Genomic DNA, 27224 nt, shown 5'->3' with positions numbered 1-27224 from the left:
CGTAGAGTATATAATCAAAATAAGTCCCAGGACCAGGCTAGCATTCCTATCAGTAACTGCTGGAGCCCCCCAGTCCCAGAAAGAGTGGAGTTAGACAGCTCTTGCAGTCAGGCGTACTTCCTTATGATTTCCCCTCATTATGTTTTGCTTATGTGGTGCTGTCATTCAGGTCTGGTGCTTTGTGCTAACAACATTTCAGGACATGATATTCAACAAATAGTCTGATTACTTTATTGAGTATCTTGAAACATGAGAATGAGACTATAATTGGCCCCAAAATATTGTCTTTGACATGCACTCATCTATTTTCTTGCATGATCAGGCACAACACTACCTCTGCGGGCACTGGAGGGAGGTAATGTATGAGTAGATGAAAGCATTCTTCCTTTAAAGAACAAAAAATTAGTTAATTATTTACTGATATGATATGAGGGCTATTTATAAAATCACTTGAAATATTGGAGGTACCAGAGTCTAAAGGTGGGAGTGCAGAGTGGGAGTCAAGAAATCCTGAGCTTTAGTCACAGCCCTGCTGCTGATCTAGTGTGTAGCTTTTAGACACATCCCTTAATTTCCCTATGCCACAGTTAACCTGCCTGTAAAATGAATGTAACACTTTCTTCCTGCCTCGCTGTGGTGTTTGTGGATGAAATACTACATGTGACGTGCTTTCCAAATGGAAAGCATTATTTCTATTACAATTGCTGTTCTATACTTCAATATGTTACAACAGCAGGGCCCTCTTCTAATAATCTTTTCAACAGAACAATTTTAGCCTGAGACATTGTCTACACAAGCAATTTGCGCCAATTTGACTGAATCAGTTTAGAATCCAATTTCTTTAAATCAGTGCAACCCCCTTGTGGTCTCAGAATAAGAAGGTTCACACAAGGGAATTGGGCCTATTTACCTAAATTGGTTTCTAAACTGATCTAATTAAATCAGTGCAACTTTCTTGTATAGACAAGGCCTAAAATGAATTTCATTATAACTGGAATTCCAATTTTCAAATTGCAATGAACTGTAACAAATTAGGACTTGAATTCTACTTCACTGTAAATAGTGTCACTATATTCTGGTTTACTAGAAGTGGGTTTCATCCTGCAGTCAACTGAAGACTCCAGGGGTGAAATCCTGTCCCCACTGAAGTCAGTGGCAAAGCTCCCATTGTTTTCAACGGATCCAGGATTTCATCCAAGTTTAGGATGCATTAAATAACCCCAGAAAATGAGAATAAATTAAAGGCCCATATATGTTCTCAAACTATTTATCATGATACATGAATTTGTCAGATCCCGAGGCATAAGGATCAACCAATTCTTGTCAGAATGTACTATTGTATATCTGACTTTTCTGTGACACAAAGCTAACAGAAGGACCAGAGGGCTCAGGGCCTGGTAATGGATTATAAAATATATTTTAAAATAAATCTTTTCACCACTAGATTGCTGGATCACACTGGTAGTGGGTAGTGACCAGTAATTGTGACCATCTTATAAATGTTTGTGAAATGTGTTTGATGATCTTAGTGCACTGCAGCTGTCTCTGCTGAGTCTGTTCTGGGGATAAACAGAGGACATCCTGGACCTGGACTGTCCCTTGGGTGTCTTTCTAAGATAACCAAAACAATAAGTCCATATAGGTAATATGACTTTTTGCAAATGGAAGAAAACCCATTGTGACAGTTCTCGGGGCACCCTGGACTGTGAGTCACCTTGTTATCCTCTGCCTCTAGCAAGAGGACCCCCCCCCCCCCGGCCAAAAAAAAATTTTCAGTCTGTTGCAGAGCTGGCTGGCTTCATAGGAACCAGGACCCAATTTTTCATGGGAACATTTCTGCTCCCCAAGGTGAAAGGATACAGAGTGCCTTTCTCCACTCTGTGCTATATTGAAACAGTCTTTTGTCTTTTTTTTTAAGTTGTCTTTCCAGTATGAAACATGCATGAAGTGTCAAGTATCCAGTTGGTCAGAAGTTGACAGCTTTGAAAAATCAAAGCCCCGGTTAATAGCTACAGGTCATGAGCTTGTGACTGGTGTACAGTACATCCAGATAAGGTCAACAGAGAAAAAATTTCAATTGACAACCATGTAGATAATATTTTATTGTTTTGTGTGTGTGCATATATATTGTGACAAACCCAGACTGGTTGGGTGCAGGAGTCTGGTCCTGTTGGGATCCTGTAAGTGGGCAGGCGGAAGCCCACTGCTAAGGGACCTCCCCCAGCCTAAGGGGAGGATCCACAAAGTTCAGGATCTCAGTTAATTACTGGGGACAACTAAAGATATAATGGGGACAGGAGTGAGATCACAGGCTAAACGAAGGGAACCTGTTGGCGACACCGAGCAGAGAACCCTGGACAGCACCCTCTTCTCCTTGAAGGTGTCAAGGGAGCCTGCGGACGCTGCCCAAAGGAACTCTGCCCAGGTGCGTGAGCAGACGGAGGATCGGAAATAGGCCCCACAGTTGCAGGAAACCCCGTCAGCCAACCTCCTCTCCCTGGTCTTGTAGATAGCCATTTTGGCCAGTGCTAGGAGGAGGTCGAAAAGGAGGTCCCGCGACTTGGTGGGATTCTATGGCTGTTGTAATGTTCCTTTTTTATTTGCAAGTGGTTTTAATTGTTTGCAGTTGTCTTTGATGGTTTTCCATTGAAAGGCTTGGGATGGAGCAAGGCTAGACAATTGAGCCAACTGGCTAACCAAGGCGGGGTAACAACTCCCTCCTGCTAGAATGGGCCATCGCTAAGATATTTTGTCCCCTGATGATTAACTTTTACTCCAAGTCCATAAAGTATACTTTCAGCATAATTACATTGTGCTTTAAATTCACCTGCACATACATCTCGCAATGATTATGCATTTTGACCAGTTACAAGTGTTCTGTAGATACCGTACATGCTACTCTTTATGGATAAGTATCCCACAACACATGTATTAGGTGTAGTGAGTTTGTCGGGTCTGAGGTGAGACTTGTTTGCAAAGAATAGGGGACACTTCGCCAGGGAGCCTCTGCGTCGCACCCATCCATCCCTGAGATCAGCAGCCCACCTGAAAGCATTATTTAGGGCTCTCATCCTGAAGAGAATTTTGATTATTCTAATTTTTATTTCACTGTTGTGGGTTTTTTTTATCTAGGCAACTTGGGGTATGTCTACATAGCATTTTGGAGCCTGCGGGAGCCAGCCTCCCAGCCCGCCTCCCTTCCCAAGCATCAGAGCCTGACCTGCAACTTAAAATTGCTGTCTGCACAGCTATTTTTAGAACACTAGTGTGAGCCCCGCTACCCAACTCTATCATCCCAAGCTGAGAGGTTTGCTGCCACAGGCTCCAAAATGCTCTATATTCATACCCTTCAAGGCTAAGCCACGTAACTCGAGAAACAGTAGCTGATGAGTAACTGTGTCTCTTGCCATACAATGCAAGCCTCTGTTTTCACAGCTGCTTGAGTCTGACATTAGATCGATGCCTTCCCTTCTGGCTTGGGTTTCATGTCCACAGGAGAAGCAAGCTTTTTTCCCCTGCAGGCTAACATGCCTGACCAAAGCTCATTAGAGCCCAGGGCTCCTAGCAGCTCCGCTCACCAATGACAGAAGCAGAGGCGTTTCTATAAATAAACCATTCCTAGTTTTCCAACAGTTGTTGAACATAATTTTTTTTACATTTATCCCTTCCTTCTTTCGCCCTCTTTAGTGCTCAGCCTTGTGTGAAGTGAGCTTTTCCCTTCTAGTAGCAGGGCTTGCCAAATGCTAATTGACTGTTAAAAATGTCCTCATCAAAGCATAAATGCTGTTTAGCTAGCTGGCAAGCCAGGGCATGAGTTACCCATTAAGCTTTTAAAAGCCAAGTTACATAGGTCTGGGAAGTTGATGACCCCACTTGAGTTGCAGAATAAACACCTTACATGTCTGGAGCTTTTAAAATGCTCTCCCCATGCCCTGTGGACTTGAATAACTTTTTTTTCATAACTACATTCACTAAGCAGAGTTTAAGATACATCCAAATGATGATCATGGATGGAAAAACAAGTTGTTACGGTGATCAGCTAAGAGTTTTTTTAAAATGTGGCTGAGCTCTTTTTTGCTTCTCTGTGATCTATGAAGAAAGTTGGAAAGTTTTTTGATTAATTAAAAAAAGGTTTTTTTCTGCTTTTTTTTCTTTCTCTCTCTTTAGAAATATCACCTGCTCCAAATCTGGACTTTCTTGGTTTTGCTTGAGGATTTATTGCGGGTCTCAGGGCACTTTAGGGCTTGTCTTCACTGCCGTGCTACATCGGCACAGCTGCACCAATGCATCTGTGCTGATGTAACACGTCTAGTGAAGACGCGCTATGTCTCCCATCAATGCAATTACTACACCTCAATGAGAGGCAGAAGCAGTGTCGGTGGAAGTCTTCTGCCAACGTAGCACTGTGTAGACACCGCTTTAAGTCGATGTAACTTATGTCAGTTGGGGGAGGGGAGTTCACACCCTTGAGCGACGTAAGTTGCATCGATTTAAGCAGTAATGTAGACAAGCCCTTAAGGTATTCAGGATGGTACTTAATCATGTGCTTACCTCAAAGCATGTGAGTAGTACTATTGAAATCGGTGGGTTTATTCACATGCTAAAAGTTATGAACATGCTTAAATATCATCTTAATTCAGAGCCTAACACCTTAATTGAAGATGCACGGGTGTTGTCTAACAAAGACTTCTTTTATCCAAAATGTTATTTAGGCATTGAAATGAAATAGATGTTGAAACAAAGAAACAAAAACCCCAATGGCTTTAAAGTCTGACTAAAATCCCTTTCCATTTCAATTACTCTACTTTCACTTTCTTAGCTCTTGTGATGTCATCATGTCATTAGTTCTACAGCATTTCATAAATCTTCCATAAATCTTCTGTTCCAGATGTGAAGTTTTAATGTAAAAAACAAGCAAGGGAAAAAATCAAACCGAAACACTTCCATGCCTTTGCTATAAATTACAAAGCAGCAAAAGAAGGGCAGTTTGGATTATGAGCTTTTTGGAGCAAGGACCATCTTTTTCTTTGTGTGTTGGTACAGCGCAGGGTCCATATTTAGGGATAAAGATGCCAAATCCATGCAGGGTCTGATTTTCAGAGGTGTTGGGCTCCCCTTCGTGGGAGCTGTGGGCATCCAGCTCCTCTGAAAATCAGACCATTACATTTTAAACCCAGTTACTGTAAAATCAGTTCCTTCTCCGTCCACTCACCTGTCCCAAAACTATTTCTTTGTTGATCCATGTTCTCCCTGCCCTAGTGGGTGATGCTGTCGCTAACACATGAAACAGTATGTTAGTGAGATCAACAATGGCTGCAGGGAAAACATAACCCAGAACTGAAGTCTGGGCAGGTAAGTGAAGGAGAAACTGCTTTTCAGACAGTTTATTTAAATATGTAAGTCCATGCTATCTGTGACTGATACTGGATCCTAAACATGTTTTTGAAAATAGTAAATAAAACCTTTGAGGTCCAATAACTCAGGAAACAATCACAAACGTAAACTTTGTCTTTTAAAAAGAAGATAGTGTGCTTTAATTACTATATTTCTTGACTGAATGTCAAGACCCAGCGGTTCTATTCCTGTCTTTGACACTTACTTACAGTATCACTTTGTCCCAAGTCATTTAACCTCATTGTGCCTCAGTTTTTCTATCTGTAAAATAGGAGTGATAATACTTCTAGCTCACGGGGGTTTTGTGAGGGTTAATCCTTTAATTTTTGCACAGTGAGGTTCCTGTTTGGAAGGCTCTAGACATGCCTAGTATCATTTGTTTTATTTTTATTTCTGCTTTGTCTCTTAAAAACAGCTTTGATCTCGTCACTAATGGTGGGATTTCCATTATCTTACACTTCGAGCGGGCTCCCTTCATCACTCAGGAACACACGCTCTGGCTGCCCTGGGATCGCTTTTTTGTAATGGAAACCATAGTCATGAGGCATGAAGAGAATGAGATTCCAAGCTGTGATCTCAGCAACTTTGCCCGTCCCAACCCTGTGGTCTCCCCATCCCCCCTGACAGCATTTGCAAGTTCCTGTTCGGAGAAAGGCCCCATTGTTCCAGAAATTCAGGTATGAATCTTCTTTCTAAAGTGAAACATTTCTCCGGACAGTCAAGTGGAACAGTGCATATGGAGCTATGCGCATCCAGGAGTGTGCACCCTATTCTGTTTCTGTACTTGTTAAAACATTTTGTGACACTGATTTGGGCTTCACGGGCAGCTTTCCAGAAGCCTAGAGTCCTTGCCTAGTTTACACAATACATTTACATACTTTTAAAAATCAAAAATAGACGCATGGTCATAATGCTTGGTTTTGTTAATCTCTGACAGATAGATAATGAAGTGCTTATTCACCAGCAGCAAAAACTGCGCTGGCTCTGCTTTGTCCTCACCTCCCATCTACAGGAACAGGGTAGCTGTGGGACATATTTTAGGATGTACCAGACCTTCAGGGTACATTTCAGCACCCACTGCTAAAATGCTTAATGCTACTGTTCTGCTTTGGGGCAGAATTTTGGAATTGAACTTTCCCAAAGTTTTGGAACATAACTTTCAACCTTCAAACCTGAAGAGAATATTGTTGGGGTGAAATCCTGGCCCCATTTAACTCAATACAAATTTTGCCTTCATCTGCATAATCCCATATTGTGTAACATATAGTATAAAAACACCCCAGTGGAAAAGTGCTTGAAATTCTACCATTGCATTCTATTAGACACACTTTTCAATAGAGAAATGTTAGATAAAATGGACATAATCACATTTATTCCTTGAGGGATATAGGAATGCTTATTATATTGCAAAGCAGAGTCATAATATATTTACAGAGGATTCCAAAGTACTCAGCGGTCTGAAATGCCAATAGTCTTTCACAGAAATGCAGCAATCTCTGGAGTACAGTGTGTTGCAGCTATTTAAATGTACAGAACAGAATAACAGAGTCCTGCAACAAAAACAGGAATTTAGGTAACCAGAATGGTAATTTCTTAAATTAAATTTCTGCTGGGACATCAGGGCTAATTCCCAAGCAGTCAGGACCTTAGTTTAATCTGTCATCCAAAAGGCAAATTGACGGTATTCAAATGTCTTTGTTTCTCATCAGTTTTTGGGTCAGAGTATTATGTGTGTCATGTTGAAGAAACTGGACAGAGTAATAGTTTCCTCGCTCAGTGGAGAGGTGTGTGATGGAGGAAGCCGGATGCCATTTTTCTGTGGGTGTGCATCACCAGTATTGCTAGTGAAAAGCAACAAAGCACAATATGCAACCATTTTGGAAGATCTTGTGATCCTTACGATTTGAACCACCTCTTGAGGCAGGATCCTTTTAACTATATTCTTTGCATATGTTTGATGTGTATTTACGACTCAGTTGACTCCTCGTCTGAAATGGTAGTCAACAGGGACAGAAAGAAGTCAATTGTGGCAGAGAGAAGTAAACATTTCATACACCGAATTGAACCAGATGTTGCAAAACAATACCTCAGTGGCAATTATTTCTAGCTGGTATTTTCCTATAGGGATTGTATGTGAAGACAGATTAGATGAAAGGGACCACCTTCTTTGTACCACTGCTCAGCTGGGCTCTGACTGAGACTGCTGCCAGCATAGCTTGTTGCTAAACTTGCAAAATCTATTTTAAAATTCCTGGGTTTTCCCAGATCTGCCATTTTTCACCCTCGTAAGTGCATAGGTATGTAAATTGAAAAGAATGCATTAGATAAAGTAAATATTTATGGACATGGTGCAACAGTACTTTGACTTTCGTGATGCATAAGTTTGTCAAGTGCTGCTGTGCTCAGAGGTTGTGAGTTATCACTTGAAAAAGTATTAGGTCTTTGATAATAGCCCAAAACAGCCGCTCTTAGGAGCTTCAGTTCCCAGATTGGTGGTTATTTATAACTAAAACCCATATGAGAGGGGCATTCCAGCACAACTGAGGCTGTGTAAAGCTCTAACAAACAGGGGTCAAGTCTAGTGGTTAGAGCAGTGCACTAAAAAGAATTTCAGACTCCTGTGGTCTATTCTTGGCTCTGCCATTGACTGGGTACCTTTAGCAAATCCTTTCAACCCCTCTGTCTTTCACTTTCCCCATCCATAAGCTGGGGTTGTAGTAGGGCTGTTCTGAAGACTGTTTTTTATTTATAAAGCATTTTTTCAGCTCCTTGAATATCCAAGGTGCTGTGTAAGTGCGAGAAGTATTGTTATAGGCAGCATAGGCAGCAATGCCTATAGTTCACATTGGCCGACACTTTCCATGACAAGACTCTGTTTTCAGTTGCTAATACATTTTCTGTGCTGGCTATCTGTCTGAGACTGGTTTGGAGGGAAGTTCCAGCTAAAATGGTTCGGCCTTTTCCAAGAACAAGGCTGAGGGAAAATGCACTGTTATGCCCATGTTAAAAAAAAAAATCGTACAGCTATTTCACTGAGAAGCTCTTGCTTTGTGATTTGGAGCAGGATCTGGAAATTTGGCAGGTGCCCATCCTAATTTTGAGGATGTGCCTTTTGTCATCCCCAGAAAATCTGCCCTAAACTAGCCAAGTTTTTACCCTCCCAAAAATCTCAGTTCATGTATGCTCAGTAGAGACTAGTGAGAGTTGAGCAGCCAAATTCTCTGAAGTTTCCATTGGTACTGAGCACGCTGGGCAGCTAGGGCTGAGCAAGACTTTTTCTGCAGTTTCTTGTCCCATTTGTCCGGGACTGCAGTAGTAATGGGCACTGGGACTGAGAGGAGGAAAATTTTCTGTCCTGGGCTCTCAGTGCTCCCCCTGCTGGTGCCCAGACAGCATGGAGGAGGAGGAGGAGGAAGCAGGATGCCTGGAATCCAGAGGGACAAGGAATAAGGTAAGAGGAGAGCTCGTGGGGGGGGGTGGCTAGGAGCAGGAGCTAGGAGGGGAGAACAGGGGCAGGGGCAGGGGATGAGGAAGGATAGAAGCAGAGGGAAGGCAAAGGGCAGGAGGGGAAGAAAGGAGCAGAGATGGCAGGACATTGGCAAGAGGTGGGGCTGGAGCTGGGGAGAGAGGGGACAGGAGCAGGGTGGGAGAGGATGGGCTAGCAGCAGGAGGAGGGATACAGGGACAAATAAGGCTCAGTGTCTCACAAAGAGTCTAGGAGATGAAGATTATCACCAATAGAAGGCAGCAAGATATAGGGGCAAAGCTGAGAAAGGGGAGCATTGGCTGGGGGCAGGGCTGCCTCCAGGCACCAGCGAAGGAAGCAGGTGCCTGGGGTGGCCAACAGAAAGGGGCGGCACTCCGTCCGTCATTGGGGCGGCACGTCCAGGTCTTTGGCAGCAATTCGGCGGCGGGCCCTGCAGTCCCTCTCTTCCTCTTCCGCGGTACTTCAGCAGCAGCTCAACCAGGCTTGGTTTTGTTTTGTTTTTCCCTTCGCCGCTTGGGGCAGCAAAAAAGCTGGAGCCGGCCCTAGATCGGGGCATCTTGGTTACAGATGGCTGGAGCCTTTTTCTGCTTGGATCCCATTGTAAGCATTTTTAAGCCTCCTTTCCCACCCCACCCCCTACACAAATCACCCAGAGAGACATTCCTTGGCCTCCATGAATAACCTGTACATCGTGAATATTTTATAGTTGATGGCTCATAAGTGGTTTAGAAACTTCTCAGAGAGCTTTGCTAATGACATAAGTGTCTGATTAACTTCAACTTTGCTGCCTTTTGGTGTCTGCTCAGTGGTGATTTAACATCACCTGACTGTTTTTCCTCAGGCCCTGCAAGAGGAGATTAACATTGCTGGCAGCAAAATAAAACTGAGCTACCTGAGCAGCCGCACAGCTGGCTATAAGTCAGTCTTGAGGATCAGCATGACCCATCCCATCATCCCCTTCAACCTCATGAAAGTCCACCTTATGGTGGCCGTAGAAGGACGCCTCTTTAGAAAGTGGTTTGCAGCTGCCCCGGACCTCTCCTATTATTTCATCTGGGACAAGACGGATGTCTACAGCCAGAAAGTGTACGGACTGTCGGAAGCCTTTGGTAAGCTGACCTCAGAACACATTCCTCTCTTTCCATCTTGCATGTAGGAAGTTGTTAAGTGGCAGTACACAAACCTTATCCTAGAATATCCTGCTCTTATGTTTTCTTCCCTTCACTGCCTTTTCCAGAACGTCATCCCAGCATAACCATTGTGGGTCTGATTCTCCACTGCCCTGCACATTGTGTGGTCCTCTACGTCTGTAAAACAATTACACAAGGTGTGAAGCAATGGAGAATTGGGCTCTGTGTGTTCTTTGCACCAGCTCTTGGACCCAGCACCATCCATGGTTTGTAGCCAGCGGGATCTGCAGCTGAAGAAGTTGAAGTCCTACAGGAGGAGGAAGCTTCCTCTGTGCTGCCCATGTAACACTTGTATGGCTACAGCTCCTTCCCCTTTTCATGGACATCACAGAGCCCACCCAGCCCAAATGCCATGTCTGTCAATCGTTGCAGCAAAAAGGACATCGGAGTGGGAGGGGAACTGAGTATGCATAATGACTGCTCTGTGCATCAGCTGGTTGCTCCCTGTCTGATTGACAGTCAGCCAAAGGAATCTTTAAAGGAGCCGTGGTCCTTAGCTCACAGCTCTGAAATAGGGTTCAGCCAGGCGGAGTAGATCAGGCCTTGGCAATGGCAACAGCATGATGAGAGAGTCCCCCTCCGCCCCCCCCCTCCCGCCATGTCTCCACTGTTGTTTTAAAACAACAGACATCCACCCTTGATCCTGCTCCTCCTTGTTGCTCTTGGAGCAATTCAGGGATAACTGCAGCCCTGCAACTAGACTCCTCTTTGCTCCCCTGTAGCCTAAGTGGAGATATGCCTCTCAGGAGGAGAGCAGGGGGCTCTTTGTCTCAGTCTGCAGAGAGAGAGAGTGAGTCTCTTATTCCCACTTATAGTGATGTGACTTGCTGAGGCTTATGACACCCTGTAACACCACATAAGTGACGCTCTGGATGGAGCAACATGTACAGATAACACATAGTTAGAGTCCTACCAAATTCACCGTCCATTCTGGTCAGTTTCGCAGTTATAGGATTTTAAAAATCAGAAATTTAATGATTTCAGCTATTTAAATATGAAATTTCACAGTGTTGTAATTGTAGAGGTCTTGACCCAAAAAGGAGTTGTGGGGGTCACAAGGTTATTGTGGAGGGGGGAGTTGCAGTACTGCAACCCTTATTTCTGCGTTGCTGCTGGCGGTGGTGCTGCCTTCAGAGCTGGGCAGCTGGAGAGCGGTGGCTGCTGGCCGGGAGCCCAGCTCTGAAGGCAGAGCCGTGGTCACAGCAGCAGTGCAGAAGTAAGGGTGTCATGGTATGGTATTGCTACCCTTACTTCTGTGCTGTTGTCTGCAGAGCTGGGCCCTCAGTCAGCAGCTGCCACTTTCCACCCACCCAGCTCTGAAGGCAGCAGTGTAGAAGTAAAGGTGACATGGTAAGGTGTTGCCACCCTTACTTCTGCGTCGGTGCTGGCGGGGCGCTGCCTTCAGAACTGGGCGCCCGGCCAACAGCTGCCGCTTTCCAACCACCCAACTCTGTAGGCAGTGCAGAAGAAAGGGTAGCAATACCGTGACCCCCCTAAATAACCTTGTGACGCCCCTGCAACTCTCTTTTGGATCAGGACCTCCAATTTGAGAAACGCTGGTCTTCTCCCGGGGAGACCAGATTTCACAGTCCGTGACGCATTTTTCATGGCCATGAATTTGGTAGGGCCCTATTCATAGAGAAGTAATTACCTACCTAGTGTGACGTGGGGGCCAGATTTTTATGAAGGCCTCAACCTGTCCCCCATCTCACACTCACAGTTAGTTGCAGCTAGAATTTAGCTGCCTCCTACCTGATTAGTGGGGGTGAAATTAGAGGCAGGGTCTGAAAAGGAGGCCCTATTATTCAGGAAACCTCCAAAGGCACCCAGAGGTTTAAAATACCACATTACTAGCTGTGTACACATATATTTTTTCATCAAAAGAGCTGAAAACAGAATAGTTGCAGAAAGAGGCAGAAAAGGCCTTTTGATGGTTCAATCTAACTCATCCCCCTGCCAATGCAAGACTGTTCCCTATACTGCATATTTCTCCTGTCCAGTCTGATCCTGCAGAGTTCCTAATGTCAGTACTCAGAACTTCTCAGGAGACACTGCGCCCCTTGCAAGATCAGACCCTTATTGTACCTACCAAGAATTGTTCCATATCCTGCTTTTCCCTTGTCTCCTAAGCAGTGTAAAACTGAAGATCCCAGCTCTGCTTCAGCTACTAGTGGTGAACTGGGTTTTGGGTCTTACTGCTTTTGAGGAAAGAATACTTGTGGCACCTTTCTTTTTGCAAATACAGACTAACACGGCTGCTACTCTGAAACCTGAGGAAAGAATGTTTCACTTGAAGTCTTCTTGTAGGTGTTCAGTAAAATAATGGGCCTGATTCTCCTCTCACTCAAACTGATTTTACAGTGATGTAACTACATTACCTTTAATGAAGTTATTCCTGATTTACACCAATGAAAGGGAGGTCAATCAAGCCTAAAGACTCTCTGAACATTATGAAAACCAACTCACATTCACCCATTTTGTCTGTATTAGTGATCCTGGCCCAAATTAATCTCCGGTCTCTCTGTTGACTTTAATGGAGTTTACTGATTTTGACCTGCTTGGAATATGTTTTGTTTTCTGAGCCAGGCCATGTTTCTCTGCCTCAGCCCACTGCATCACTGCCAGGCAGCCTTAGCACATGAGGTAATGAACAGAAGCAACATACTATCATTTTGCAATTCTGGGACCATTTTTGCTAAACCCGTGGGTCACCCATTGTTTTGAATTGTGTCTGTGAGTTGGTGCCTTTTGAATATTTAGCACATTTGTCCAACATCTACTGCTGTGTTGACCTTTTTTTATGTCGAGTGGCCTTTAAAGAGGAGATATTAAGAGTCTGCATTAATGTGATGGTATTTTAAATAGAATTGGCACTTGTCTGTAGAAATGGCCTTTCCCCCACCTAATTAAAGGTCTCAGCTGTGTGCTGAATGTGCATTTCTGAGGTTATTAACCTAAGGGCTTCTTTTTTTCCCCTTTGCTCCCAGTTTCCGTGGGCTATGAATATGAATCATGTCCTGATCTGATCCTGTGGGAGAAGAGGACGGCGGTCCTTCAGGGTTATGAAATTGATGCTTCCAAACTTGGAGGATGGTCTCTGGACAAACACCATGCCCTCAACATACAGAGTGGTGGGTTGGCTTTAACAAATGGCATGAGCAGGTTGATGCAGCGGTACAATGCATTGTTGCTTTTCACCATTAATAATTCAACCAAAGGGAAAACACACACATGCACACGCTACTCACAAATTATTCATTGTAACCTACATTTAGCGGCAGGTTTGTGTGGGAAAATCTGAAAGGAATGAGCTGCCGTAAAGCTGTGGTAAATTTTTACAAAGTGTGCAGCCCCAGCTTTGGGCTACCTGTAAGGACTGGTATTGAATTGTATGGTGTCCATCAAAAAAAGTCCCAAGGATGAACTCTACATAAGCACATGCAGTGTATGCACACTGTCAGATAGGGTCCATCCTTTGTCGACCCCATTGAAAGTAAACCCACCGAATACAATCACACACAGCAAAGCATGGCATAATAATCACCTTTGCTGCCAGGGTGAGAACGCAGCTTAGAATGTGGACCTGAGGAGAACCTGTCCAATATGACTTCTGTCCTGCTGAAGGAAACCTAATTAGTCAGATTCAGAAGGCTTCCCACCCCTCAACTTCTGTGGCCAGCGGCTCTGCTAGAGCTCAGCTCTCTTTGAAACTGTAACATCTACATTCCTTACCGCATGATGACTGTTTGGAGACGGGGCATTGAGCTGGACAGAATGACTAGAACATGGCCAAACGATGGAAAGTTTGCACTATCCTGTGTGATTGTAGTGAGTATGGAGAGAGTTCAGACGGCACCACTAATGAAAACATTCCTAGTCTTCTCACAAACAACATATAAGTTCGCCTGGACCCTGCTGATGAAACCTACCCCAGTTAATACTCCACCCAGATTTTCCTAAGTGAATGTCCCTTGCCAGCAGACAACCTCGGTGGATACCCTCTCTCACTAGTGACAATTATCTTGACCTTCCAATCTCCACAAGTGGCATCACAGTGTTTCTCAACCCATGGTCGCAACCTCCAGGAGGGCTCCGAATAGCAATCAGAGGATTGTGAGGCACTGGACATTTTATTACACTCTAAAGCAAAGAAAAGCTTGGTCTCCAACCTAGCCACTCACTCTTACCCTTCAAGTCATCTCTGCCAACCCCTTGAAACACCCACACAAATAAATTACAGAGGCTGATCATTGTCAGCATCAATATATCTTTATAGTAAATGCGGGGGGGGGGGGCGGCAACCTGAAAAGGCTGAGAAACACTGTGCTCTAGGAGTTGCAGCAACCTGGCATGGGCACTGGACATGTCATTTTTCATAGGATCCCATGATAACTAGAGACAACCCTGGAGAGAGCTCTTTGTGGTGTAGCGCGACATGAGTCTGGAAGCTGGGATGTCAAGGTTCTATTTCCTCTGCTGCCATTGATTCATTCTGTGTCCTGGAGCAAGTCACTTACCCTCCATGTGCTTCAGTTTCACCATCTGTCTTTAATTCCCTTTCTGCTCTTATCGTTTTCTAGGCATCTTGCATAAAGGAAATGGGGAAAACCAATTTGTCTCTCAGCAGCCCCCTGTCATAGGAAGCATTATGGGCAATGGACGCAGGCGTAGCATTTCCTGTCCAAGCTGTAATGGCCTTGCAGATGGGAACAAGCTCCTGGCTCCTGTTGCCCTAACATGCGGGTCTGATGGAAGCCTTTATGTTGGAGACTTCAACTACATCCGAAGGATCTTTCCCTCTGGGAATGTCACCAATATACTGGAGCTCAGGTACACCAGGCAGCTTGCAGCCCATGATAATTGTTCACCTTTGATTCTGCAGAAATTTTATGTACCCAGAGGGAAAATGACACCAAAACGCTTTTTTTTAAACAAACAGAATGGGCCAAATTCACCTCTGGTGCAAGTCCACTGACTTCGATTTCTACCAGGAAGGCGTGCGGCCTGGTGAATTCATCCAGAATGGAGTCATGGGCCTAACATAGTCTAGTGCATTTCTTACCAGCTAACTAAGACTGAGTTAATGTGTCCTCCTTAGTCTGGTGAGAGACTAGTGGGAATTCTAAAAATTAACAGTCAGCCTCCGGGATAACCTACACTTGAAAGGACATACATCACTAATGATGATATGTAGAGTACTCCATGAGTACTCAGGACAGAGGATCATTCATACCTAGAACAGTGAGTTCACCAAGGAACTCCTAGAGTCTGTGACTTCTGGTTGGGTTTTTTGGGATGAACATACAAACACCCCTAGCGAATTCTCCACTGAAAAATAGGGGCTGGGTGAAGAAATTCTGTCATCTCCCCTGCAGGGAGATGAAGTGCTGCCACTTGCCCCTGCAGAAAAGTGAAGAGAAAACTTACAGGATGAAGAGGGAGGTTTGCAAAGCAGCATGCACAAAAGAGGGGAGGGAAGGAAATTGGGGGGGGGGAGTACAGATGAGTCATAAATTTTGATGAAATAAAATATATTGTGACCGAGTCAAAATTCATGTTGACTCATCTGTGATATTTTTCCCTCCCAGACATTTCATGACCAACACACTGCCTTGTTCAAGGCAGTGGATCTGATTCTGATCTCATGCTGTGGCTACCCAGGATTAATTCCATGGAAGTCAGTAGAGTTAAACTGGTGTAAATGACATCTGAATCAGGCACAATGACTCTGCCTTAAAAGCCTGATCTGAAACTCAGTGAAGTCAATGGGAACCTAACCAATGACTTCAGTGGGCTTTGCATCGGGCTCTAATACAACATGTTTGTGACAACTGGAGATTAAACTGTCCTTTGGAGAATAATTCTGTATTGGGAGTTTTACATGGATATGTGTGTCAGGATGTCTAGTCGGTGATATGCTTTGGTCCAAGCACTCATTAACCAATACATTGCACACATGAGGATAAAGACAGGTTGCTGCAGTTTTTTATGCTGACTAACCTATTGACAGAAATCCATACAGTTTTTCTTTGTTTTAAATGGCATTTTGTTATCTGGCAAATCCCAGTCACAGACTGTGGGATGCTATATTATAAGACTTTATTTTTAACACTCTGAAACAGCACTCCACAGCTTTAATGCCTACGTGCCCAATGCTTCCCTTTTGGTGTGTAGTTCCAAAAAGCTTATTTCTCTGCTTTTCTTCTGGTGAAAGTATTCATTTCATTTTTGAAACCCAAACATACCAAACCCCTCCGGCCAACACACACAAACAGCTACATCCATAATGTACAGCATCCCAATAGGACGTAAGGGAAATGGGCATAGATTAATCTTTTCAGTTTTAACAGGATACTTGTAAGAGCCAGTTTCTGAGAAGCTCTGAGCACCCATACCTCCCAGAAGATGCAGGTGCTTGCCATCTCCCAAGATTTGGCCTAAAAGTGTGATACTTCTCACTCCCCTGAGACGTGACTGTAAAAATGGTTCCTACTTACTCAGCAGATTAGTATTTAGAGCCATGTCTGCTGACAAAAATACGGCCTCAGTCCTACAACGAGTTTCACATGGGAGGACCTTAACTGACTTAACTGCAGCTCATTGCAGGATCAGTGCCCGAGGTTGCATTGCATTATACTCTTTTTTGCCCTGAGGAATCAATGCTTCTAAAAGAGAGTGAGCTAGATTCTATTTTTTCTTGCTTATCAGCAACAGAATTGTTTACTAGTCAATACACCTATGCAAACCCACAGAAGTTCATTGGGTGCCACTGAGGGCCTAATTTTGCCTGTAGGGCCTTTATTATGGGTGCTGATGTACAAGCAGAAAAGAATCCAGACTGAGATCCCAGGGCTGGCACATAGAAGACATGCTGTTTTCTATATTACCTGAGCTCATTCAATATGGAAATTATGGAGAGTCAAACAAGGAACTCCATGATAACATATTTACAGTCACTTCTCTGAACAAGCCACAGCTTGAGTAAGATACCAGGAGTGGGACTCCAAATATTGAAGAATGATTCCATGGTTGCCTACATTAAGGTGCATAGCATTCTTCCAGTGCTGAAAGGTTATTTTAGTGGTGGAGGCTGTGATTTCCAAAGGAGCCTAAGGCAGATAGGTGCCCAAACCCCACGGTAATTGCATGTGAGTTGGGTGCCTCACTTCCTTAGGCATTTTTGGAAATCCAACCCTGAGTTCTTTTTGTATTTCAGCACTGTTAGAAATATCCTGTGCGTATAGGTTTGGTTGAACAGTCCCTCACTGCAAAAGAGCAAATTGGAAACCTTGAAAGAGTGACCTTGTTGGATTCTCCAAAGAGCCACGAAGTTTAATTTACTCCCATGTTAATCCTGCTGGAGCCATTACTGCTTTATCTGTGCAAACACTTAGGTTACGGGGTCCAAAAAACACTTCTTCACTCCCGTGTGCTATAAATGAAATGGGTACAGATGCAGGCTGACTAAAAGCTATGGGGGGGAAAGCCATTGTTTTGGCCTAAATGGATTGTATCAGTGCCTCCTCAAGCAGCATTTCCTTTGAGATTCATACCCCCACTGTTTGGCACAGTCTCTTATTAGAGTGCAGCTGCAATGTGGAGAGGAGAGGCAGCTGCAATGTGGCTTCCAGCTAATTACAATGGGGTATGTAACTTGGCCCAAGAAAAAAAAATCCTGCTTGAATTCCCTGCCATGGTGTCTCTGAGATTCAGGCAGTGAACATAAAAGAAGCTGGCCAGAACAATTTTGTTGATATATTGCCTTATAAAATAGAAAGAACCACAATCAGCGACAGTGAAAAAGCTGTAAAGCCTACTAAAGAAACAGGCTTCTATCCTGACATTATATTCCATGACAGATAATTAAATGTAGTGAGTGTCTGTGTGTGTGTGTGTCTGTGTGTGAAGTGTGCCTGGCCCCATCTCCTGCATAAATGAGTACCTCTGAGCTGGTGAGATCATACTTCCTTTGTGATATGCAGCAGTACATAAGTGAACTCACTGACAAGTAATATCCAATATAAAGTATATCAGTGTCATGCCTGCTAAGTCTTTATTTATTATTGCATTGTATGGTACAGTTACTGTCAAGTTTTCAATCTGCTAATAATGCTTCTAACTCAGCCACTAACACCTCATACTTTCTTCTATTCCCTGCTTTCCTGCCGTCTGTCAGAAATAAAGATTTCAGACATAGGTAAGCCAACCAGTGGAGAATGTTATGCCTCTGCCTGTCTTGTTGCATGTTGTTATATGGTGAGCCACAAGTTCCATTTCCAGATGATTCAATAGCAAATGAAGCCAGTGTGATTAAAGCTGTTGTAGGCGATCAATCATCCAAACTGGAAGCCATTAATCATGCATCAGGGTCATAACGCAATTTTGCTTGGTCTATAAATAGTCATAGTCAGTCAAAATAGAGTATAAAGGTGGGAGGGAAGGGGGAAGAAGGCTCTTTGTCAAACAATTAAGTGAACGGCAAGACTAAGACAATTATCCATGTAACTTAAAAGGAGCTCTGGGTAACCCACTGGTTAGTGTGTGTTCCATGTTCTGACCCCCAGAGAACCACAGCTCTGATACAGCTCCCAGCTAAGGGAGGTAGGCCTAGCTAAAGCTCTGGAGTTGGGTGGCCAACCTGTGGCTCCGGAGCCACATGCGGCTCTTCAGAAGTTAATATATGGCTCCTTGTATAGGCACCGACTCCAGGGCTGGAGCTTAGGTGCCAACTTTCCAATGTGCCGGGGGGGGCGGTGCTCACTGCTCAACCCCTGGCTCTGCCACAGGCCATGCCCCCACTCCACCCCTTCACACCCCCTCCTCTGAGCCTGCAGTGCCCTCGCTCCGGCCCCCCTTCCCCCGAACCTCCTGCACTCCAAGAAACAGCTGATCAGGAGGTGCGGGGGGAGAGGGGGAGGCGCTGGTTGGTGGGGCTGCTGGTGGGCGGAAGGTGCTGGGAGCACGGCGGGGAGCTGATGGGGGGCTGCTGATGTATTACTGTGGCTCTTTGGCAATGTACATTGGTAAATTCTGACTCCTTCTCAGGCTCAGGTTGGCCACCCCTGCTCTAGAGGCTCATACTTTTAGCCTGGTTTGATTCCCAGTGATGGTTGTTATGAAAATTGTGACTTGCCCCTGATTAGAATGGCTGTGAGCCTGGGGCACTAGGTGTGATCTTCTGTTATTATGGGGAAGTATTTAACCCTTAGTGTCCGTTCTGCAGGCCTCTTTCTGTCTGATTCACAGTGTCTTTCACTTTGGAGCAGACCCTGCAGTGATCGTCTGCAAGTTTCCAGCTTGTGCTGCATTCACAATGCATGGCATTGTTGTGAGGTTTTATTTTCAGTTTAGCACAACTTGAAAGCTTGGGCATCACATGCCAACTGTAAGAGCTACAGGGCCAAGCGTAAATTCTGTTTCCTGCAGCGGTAGTTTCCTTCACCTCATCATACATGAAGTGTCACCCAGTACAAAAGACATAGACCTCACACAAGCAGCAGTAGAATTCATCCCACTGGGATCTGCAAAAGTGTTCAGTGCTATTGAAACCAGCAACACTGAACTCCTCCTGCATGGGGATTCAGCACTTTATAGTTGACAGCAAATGTCTGCGATAAGCAGTGGCCAGTGCCACAGTAGGAAGTCCTGGGAAGGAGGGCAATCATACGGCCACAGGAGAAAGGGTGAGTCAGGAACTAGCACGGGGCGAGTGTTATGGAGATTGTTTCAAATGTTAAAGGAGAGAAATGAAATATGAGAGACATAGAAGAAAGTATAGTCCTTATGCCCGGAGCCCTCACCTGACCTGCTTGGCAACATCTCTGCCTGTTTCTCCAAGGAACACAGAAGTTGCCAGACTGGATAAGATCCATGGTCCATCTAATCCAGTATCCTATCACTGACAGTGGACAGCACTGAATGTTTCACAGGAAGGTGTAAGAAACCCCACAGTAGGGTAAGGAATAAACTGTCCGCAGAGGTGGTTGCCTTCCTGACACCAATAGTTAGAAGTTAGCTTATATTATGAAGCAGGAAGGGTTTTCCTCAAGGTCCTCCTTAAACATACCTCTTCTGACAAGCCCTAGTCCTTGCACAGGGAAGTGTTCACAATATAACTGTCCATAATATCATGGAAGCAATAAGTCTGGGTGGCACACTGCTCTACACATTCACCCTATTTTTTCTTGCCTGCCTTCCTTCCCCTTGCATTTGTATGTGGTCTGTCTAGAGCACAAGCTCTTTGGGGGCAAAGGCCATGTCTTTTCATCTATCTGTAAAGTGCTTGATATGTTGTTGGCACTATCCTGTCCAAATATTAAAAAAAGCTAAAGAACCACAGGAAAGGGAGGATGTATCATGAGAGAACATTTAGGACAAGCAAACCCAACGCAAATTGGGGTATTCAGTGAAGTCAGAGAGGAGGCCTGGTGGTTCATAACCATCAGAGGCAAGAGGTCACTGTGGCATTCTACCTGGCTAGAGACAGATGAGAATGAGCAGACTGTGACCACCAGAGAGAAGAGTACTCGGAGGAATTCCACACAGTTAGAAGTTTCTTGTTGGGTATTCAATACTCAGAAGAACCAAAAGAACATTCTTCAAAGGACAGACGGACAACAGAACAGTGTGCTGCCTTCCCAGAGGCAAGACACTAGACATCACTCTAAGATTGGATAGCCTTCTGAAGTTGACAGACCAGGATCCATACTAGTGATACCGTGTCATGGGATATTGCACAGATAGTAGATTACTTCAGGGAATTCTGCAATGTGATGAAGAAGAATATCCAATCAATCTACTTGAAGATTTTTCCTGTCCCATGAGTGAAAAAAGACAGATGATTCTGGTACTGAACCGCTGGCAAAGTAAGTGCTGTAGGGTTTCGTGGAACATTGGTCCACCTTCTGTGAGTAGAGGGAGCTGTATATTTTAGATGGCCTCCACCGCAGGAGAAAGGGGACCAATCTCCTTGAGGACAGGCAGTCTAGAGTAGTCAGAATGGGATTAACTAAAAACAAAAGTGGACGAACAAAGGGGGGGAGATATGAGCAAAATAGAAATGCTGAAAAGAAAATTAGTCAAAGAACCAAATGACATAAAGAGAAGAAATTATTGAATTGTCTATACACCAATCTTAGGATTCCACGTAATAAATACAATGAATTGGAATTGCTCATTTTTTAGCATAAATTCAGTCTAATTGGTGAAAACCTGGTTTGATGGTAAACATGATTGGAATGTTAAAATCAATGGTTATAACCTATTTAGGAAGGATCAAGTGGGCAAAAGAGGAGGTGGAGTGGCACTCTATGTCAAAAGTGGCATTACCTGTTTGACTCACTGATAACTCGGAAGAAAATGATCTTGAATGCTTATGGATCAGTGTGCTAACAGATAAAGCACAAGATGGGATATTAGTTGGTGTCTGTTACAGACCACCAAATTACACTATGAAACAAGATGACTACCTCCTTACGCACTTATTGATAACGTGTAGGGAAAAAACTTTGTGATCATGGGAGAACATCAATATGAGTGACATATGCTGGAGGTCTCATGCTGCCAATACTAAAACTAAAACATCCTTGGAATTTCTAAATATTATAGATGACAATTTCCTAACTCAAAAAGTAATGAAGACAATACAGGGGAATTTTATTAGACCTTGTCTTAACAGATAAAGAGGAAATGATTACAGAACTAAAAATAAAATGTAGCATAGGTACAAGTGATTATGACTGGTTCACATTTATAACGTGCAAGCAGAATAATGTTAAGTAATATATATACTTAATAGCATGATTTCACAAAGCTGAAAAGAATTATGAGCCAAATGAGCTGGGAGGAAGAGTTTAATCTGAAAAATTTCAGTGATAACTGGGAATCATTTTAAAACACCTTACTAGAGGCCCTGAAAGAGAAAATCCCACAATTGAGAAAAAAGTGCTGGTTAAAAAACAACCAGCTGGTTTAGAGGTAAAGTGAAGGCAGCTATAAAAAATAAAAATAAAATGTATAACAAATGGAAACAAGGGGAAGTTGATAGTAATGAATATAAATAATAAATTAGGGATTGTAGAAAATTGATAAGGGAAGCAAAGGAACACAAGACGAAAGCTATGGGTCAGAAGACTTAAAGACAGTAAGAAGGAGTATTTTTAAATATATTCGAGACAAGAAGAATCCTGTCAGTGGTATTGGTCCATTACTAGGTGGAAATGTTAGAATTATCAATAATAATACAGAAAAGGCAGAAGTATTCATTACATATTTCTGTTCTGTACTGGGGGAAAAATAGATGATGCAGTCTTGTCCTATGGTGATAACACTCTTTCCATTCCACTAGTCTGTCTGGAGGATGTTAAACAGAAGCTACTGATCTTAGACATATTTAAATCAGCAGGTCCAGATGATGTGCATCCAAGAGTTTTAAAAGAGCTGGCTGTGGAGCTCTCTGGACCGTTAATGTTGATTTTCAATAAGTCTTGGAGCACTGGGGAAGTCCCAGAAAACTGGAAGAAAGATGATAATGTGCCAGTGTTTTAAAAGGATAAATGGGATGACCCAGGTAATTATAGACCTGTCAGCCTGACTTCGATCCTGGACAAGATAATGGAAAGGCTCATACGGGACTTGATTAATAAAGAATTAAAGGAGGGTAATGTAATTAATGCAAATCAACATGGGTTTATGGAAAACAGATCCTGTCAAACTAATTTGTTATCTTTTTTTAATTAGATGCTAAGTTTGGATCGGTAAAGTCAATAGTGCTGACTTAATATACTTAGACATCTGTAAGGCATTTGAGTTGGTTCCACACAACATTTTGATTAAAAAATTAGAATGATATAAAATTAAAATGGTACACATTAAATTGATTAAAATCTGGCTAACAGATGGGTCTCAAAACGTGATTGTAAATGGGGAATCATCATTTCAGTGGGTGGGTTTCTGGTTAGGTCCCACAGGGATTGGAGGCCAAGGATCCTGGCCCTTTGCTATTTAACATTTTTATTAATGCCCTGAAAGAAAATATAAAATAATCACTGATAAAATTTGCAACTAACAAAAATTGGGGGAGTGGTAAATAATGAAGAGGATAGGTCACTGATTCAGAGTAATATGAATCGCTTGGTAAACTGGGCACAAACAAATGAGTTTTAATGCATCTAAATGTAAATGTGTACATCTAGGAATAAAGCATGTAGGTCCTACTTACAGAATGGGGGACTCTATCCTGGGAAGCAGTGACTCTGAAAAAGATTTGGGGGTTGTGGTGGATAATCAGTTGAACATGAGCTCCCAATGCGATGCTATGGCCAAAAGAGCTAATGCAGTCCTTGGATGCATAAACGGGAATCTCAAGTAAGAACAGAGAGGTTTTTTTACCTCTATTTGGCACTGGTGTTACTGCTGCTCTAATACTGTCTAGTTGTTAAGCCCACAATTCAGGAAGGATGTTGATAAGTTGGAGAGGGTTCAGAGAGGAGCCACCAGAATGATTAAAGGATTAGAAAACCTACCTTATAGTGAGAAGACTCAAAGAGCTCGATCTATTTAACTTAACAAAAAGAAGGTTAAAGGGTGACTTGATTACATTCTATAAGTATCTACATGGGGAACAAATATTGAATAATGGGCCTTTTAATTTAGCAGAGAAAGGTATAAAAAGATCCAGTGGCTGGAAGTTGAAGCTAGACAAATTCAGACTGGAAATAAGGCATACATTTTTAAAGGTGAGAATAATTAACCACTGGAACAATTTACTGAGGGTCATGGTGGATTCTCCATCACTGACAATTTTTAAATCAAGATTGGCTGTTTTTTCTAAAGGATATGCTCTACGAATTAGTTTGGGGAAGGTCTATGGCCTGTGTTATACAGAAGGTCAGACTGGATGGTCACAGTGGTGCTGTCTCATCTTGGAAACTATGAATTTAGGGATATATGAATGTGATCTCTATCCTCATGTTTTCCTAACCCATCACCTTAGCATATGCTGTATAAGGAAACCAGACCTCCCTGGCTGCGTTTTGAGACCCAGGTCTTCAGCAGGTGTAAACTGGCACAACTCCAATGACTTTAGTTCAGGATCTGACCCTCGGTGTCCACATGACATACGGAGATGACATTGTAGTGCTGTGCCACAAAGTCTTCCAAATTGAATCTCCCAAAGCCTGGCTACAGTTCTGTACACTCAATTGTGGCTGCTGCAGATTATAGCCCCAGAGGAGTAAAGTGCCAAAGTAGGCTCCCGTGGTTCCTCCTGAAAATAAGAAGATGTGCAGGGAGATATCTGAAAGGAAAATCAATTCATGCTCCCTGCTGTCAGCCCATCTCCAGTGGTGGCAGGATCCATGTGGTGGATAAATATCAGGAGGCTACAGCTGATTTAGGCCTCAGATGATTACAGAACCCCTTGTCTGTATTGCTACATTATATAACTCAGAGATGAGAGAGGATGGTAGGAGGGAAAGAACTCGTGTGTTGCCTCAGGCAAACTTATTTCAGTTGTTGTTCAGTTCAGTCCAATTTGCTGCTTGAGTTTGTCTATTGATTGGGACATTAAATAAATAGAAAAGACTAGTAACTGGAATGTCATGGCCTCACTGCTCTCATCTTCTCACTGACGGAGGGAAATAGTTTTGAACTTTTATGGTAATAACGTGGTTTATTCTGCACCTTTCTTCCTGAAGGATCTCAGAGCACCGTTACAGTTGTATTCATCCACACTCACACTGGGAGACGGCGCTCAGCTGGGTCTGGAGTAAAATGATGCATCTAAGTAGGTCGCAGCACAACAGTACAGGTGGGAAATTTGGGCCACGGCCACTGAGGCAAATCCTATTTAACATTTTTACATGATCTCCTGGCGGCACATGTCACTTTACATAAGGAATAAAGATGTGATTCCTGCCCTGAGAAGCTTGCAACTTAAAGGCCCATCTAAGTCAATGGGAGCCTTTCCAATGACATCAGTAGCCTTTGGATCAGCACCTAGGAGTTCAGTTATGCATGATGGGCCAACTGATACTATACTGCAGTGTAATTCATGTGGGGCGCCTTGTCCAGGACAGTGGAGTTAACCTCTGCTTTTGTGAAACATGCCATAGGATCTTTAACTTCCATCTGGACAGCTACCAAAGATGTGCTACTCTCTGCAACATCTCATCTCCTGAACATCACCTGTAATGATACCTCCTTTACTACCATATGTCTATGCCAGCATTGACTGCAGCCCCTAGTCCTGGTGGGTCAAAATCACCTCTCTGCAGGTATCGACCACAAAGCCTATTCACTCTAAATACCACTTAATCCCAGTTCTAAGTGGAATTTAGGCCCTGTGCTGGCCCTTTGCACAAGGGTGACAGTTACCTAGTGTGACTGTAACCATAATCATCTGACCTATTGCTACTAACAGAGACCTGCTTGCCACAGGCGGTCTCCCTCCCAAGTGTAATTAGATCAAAGGAGAGGCACCGCTTCTGATTTTGTCTAGCAGCATATCTCACTCCATCAGTTATTGTTGCTCTGCCTGCTGCTTTCTGTTGTTTTGAGACTGCAAAGGGATCAAGCCATAAGACTGAGAGATGGACTAAGACTTGAACCAATAGGAATTAACTAGATGCTTTTTGATCCCTATTATTGGTCCAGTGCAGTGCAGCTGAAATGACAGCGTTTGGTATAAAGCCATTTGCAATAGTAACAACAAAGCTGGCGTTAGAAGGGTGATTGGTTGGCTGAGGTGCCTTTCACTGCTGGATCACTGGTTGAAATCCAGACCAGGCTGCAAGTGACCCAAAGCGATTACCATCTGATGAGTGGTTTATTTAAAATAAATCTCTACCTCCTACATTCTGAGGTTCACTTTATTAGTAATTATAACCATACTACTGTGATAACAGGCGTTTACAGAGGATTAACACTAGCAGCAGACAGCCCGATTTGTCCTTAGAATATGTGAATTAACACTCACTCACTCCAGGAATCTAAAACGAGAACCTAGATTAGTAACTCTTATCCTTGGGTTACCAGTAGCTGTTACCAATATTACGTAGAAGGGACAGCTGCTAAAGTGGCTGATGAAATTAGGGCAAGAGGTGGCATTTTGATTTTTTTTTCTGCTAATTGGAGCTGTTCTACTTGGTTCTCTGATCAATTGTTAAAATGGACTGGCATTGACTTTGGTGTCAGTTTTGCTTTCTTTCTATGTGGGGGTTAAGATTATGGACTATTTGGGGCGCTCTCTTTGTGAGAAAGGTACAGCTAAAACAAATCAGAATACAAACCACCAGAGCAAGGCTATGGAGTCCAGTAATAAATGACAATAGTCATATTTTGCGGGAGACTGAGAGTGAGGACTCCTGGGTTTCCAGGCAAATGACACTACAAAAGTGCAAAGTATTCTTATTAATGTCCTCCTCTGTCCACCTCTTTTCACATAGTAGAGATTATGAGCAGCTCAAAGGCTGACTAACATTCCACTGAGCCTTGTAAAGGCAGTTAGCTGAAAACACAAGGGCCTAATCAAAATGGATGGTGGATTCCCATAGGGCACCTTTTTTCACCAGGGTGGAAGCCACTTGCTTAATGTGAGTGACATGTAGGTAAATGAAATAATACCCTACCAGCCTGCTGTCATTGGAAAGGAATACAGATGGAGACTGAACTGCCAGGTGGAACTGTCTTGAAGGTCAGAGCATTTTATTTAGCACATATCAGTGTCATTTGTGGAGATGAAATCTGTTCAGACTTTAATAGGATAAATCACAAGGGATCTTCCAGGATAAATCAAAAAGGCTTTTTTCCAAAGCACTAAGTAATTTGAATGAAGACCCAATGCATGGCTTTTAAAATTGAGAATCATGGAGTATTTTGCAAAGGAAGGTAACAAGCAATTCCTGATGGGGCCGGTGGGGTGGGAATCAGCATTGCCACACAGACATCCCCAACTGGCTGCTCATAGAATAACTGATCACTAGGATGGCTTAATGCCCATTGAGTGCAAAATCCACCCCCTGTAAATTTGCCACTGAATTTAGTGGGGATCCGATCAATTTAGAGAAAGTGGAGTATGTGGGAGGAGAAATTTTCAAACATGTCCTGACAGTTACCTTGCAACTCCGAAAGGAAAGTAGAGCTGGGTTCATGCC

The 27224-nt window shown here is 43.4% G+C and overlaps 1 protein-coding gene across 3 annotated transcripts in view; it reads left to right on the top strand.

Annotated features, from left to right (window-relative positions):
• The window catches only part of TENM4 (teneurin transmembrane protein 4), a 1775651-nt gene that overhangs the window by 1683488 nt on the left and 64939 nt on the right, over positions 1-27224 (top strand). For all 3 annotated transcript variants that reach the window (XM_043504093.1, XM_038368402.2, XM_043504094.1), the window contains 5 exons: positions 5810-6071; positions 9723-9990; positions 13059-13202; positions 14652-14901; positions 18248-18268. In XM_043504093.1, the coding sequence (XP_043360028.1) occupies positions 5810-6071; positions 9723-9990; positions 13059-13202; positions 14652-14901; positions 18248-18268 (945 nt within the window). The remainder of the gene's footprint in view (positions 1-5809; positions 6072-9722; positions 9991-13058; positions 13203-14651; positions 14902-18247; positions 18269-27224) is intronic.

This window comes from Dermochelys coriacea, chromosome 1 (genome assembly GCF_009764565.3).
Source record: "Dermochelys coriacea isolate rDerCor1 chromosome 1, rDerCor1.pri.v4, whole genome shotgun sequence".
Classification (NCBI taxonomy): domain Eukaryota; kingdom Metazoa; phylum Chordata; order Testudines; family Dermochelyidae; genus Dermochelys; species Dermochelys coriacea.
The sequence above is the reverse complement of the archived record's forward strand: the minus strand, read 5'-3'. Positions and strand labels throughout refer to the sequence as shown.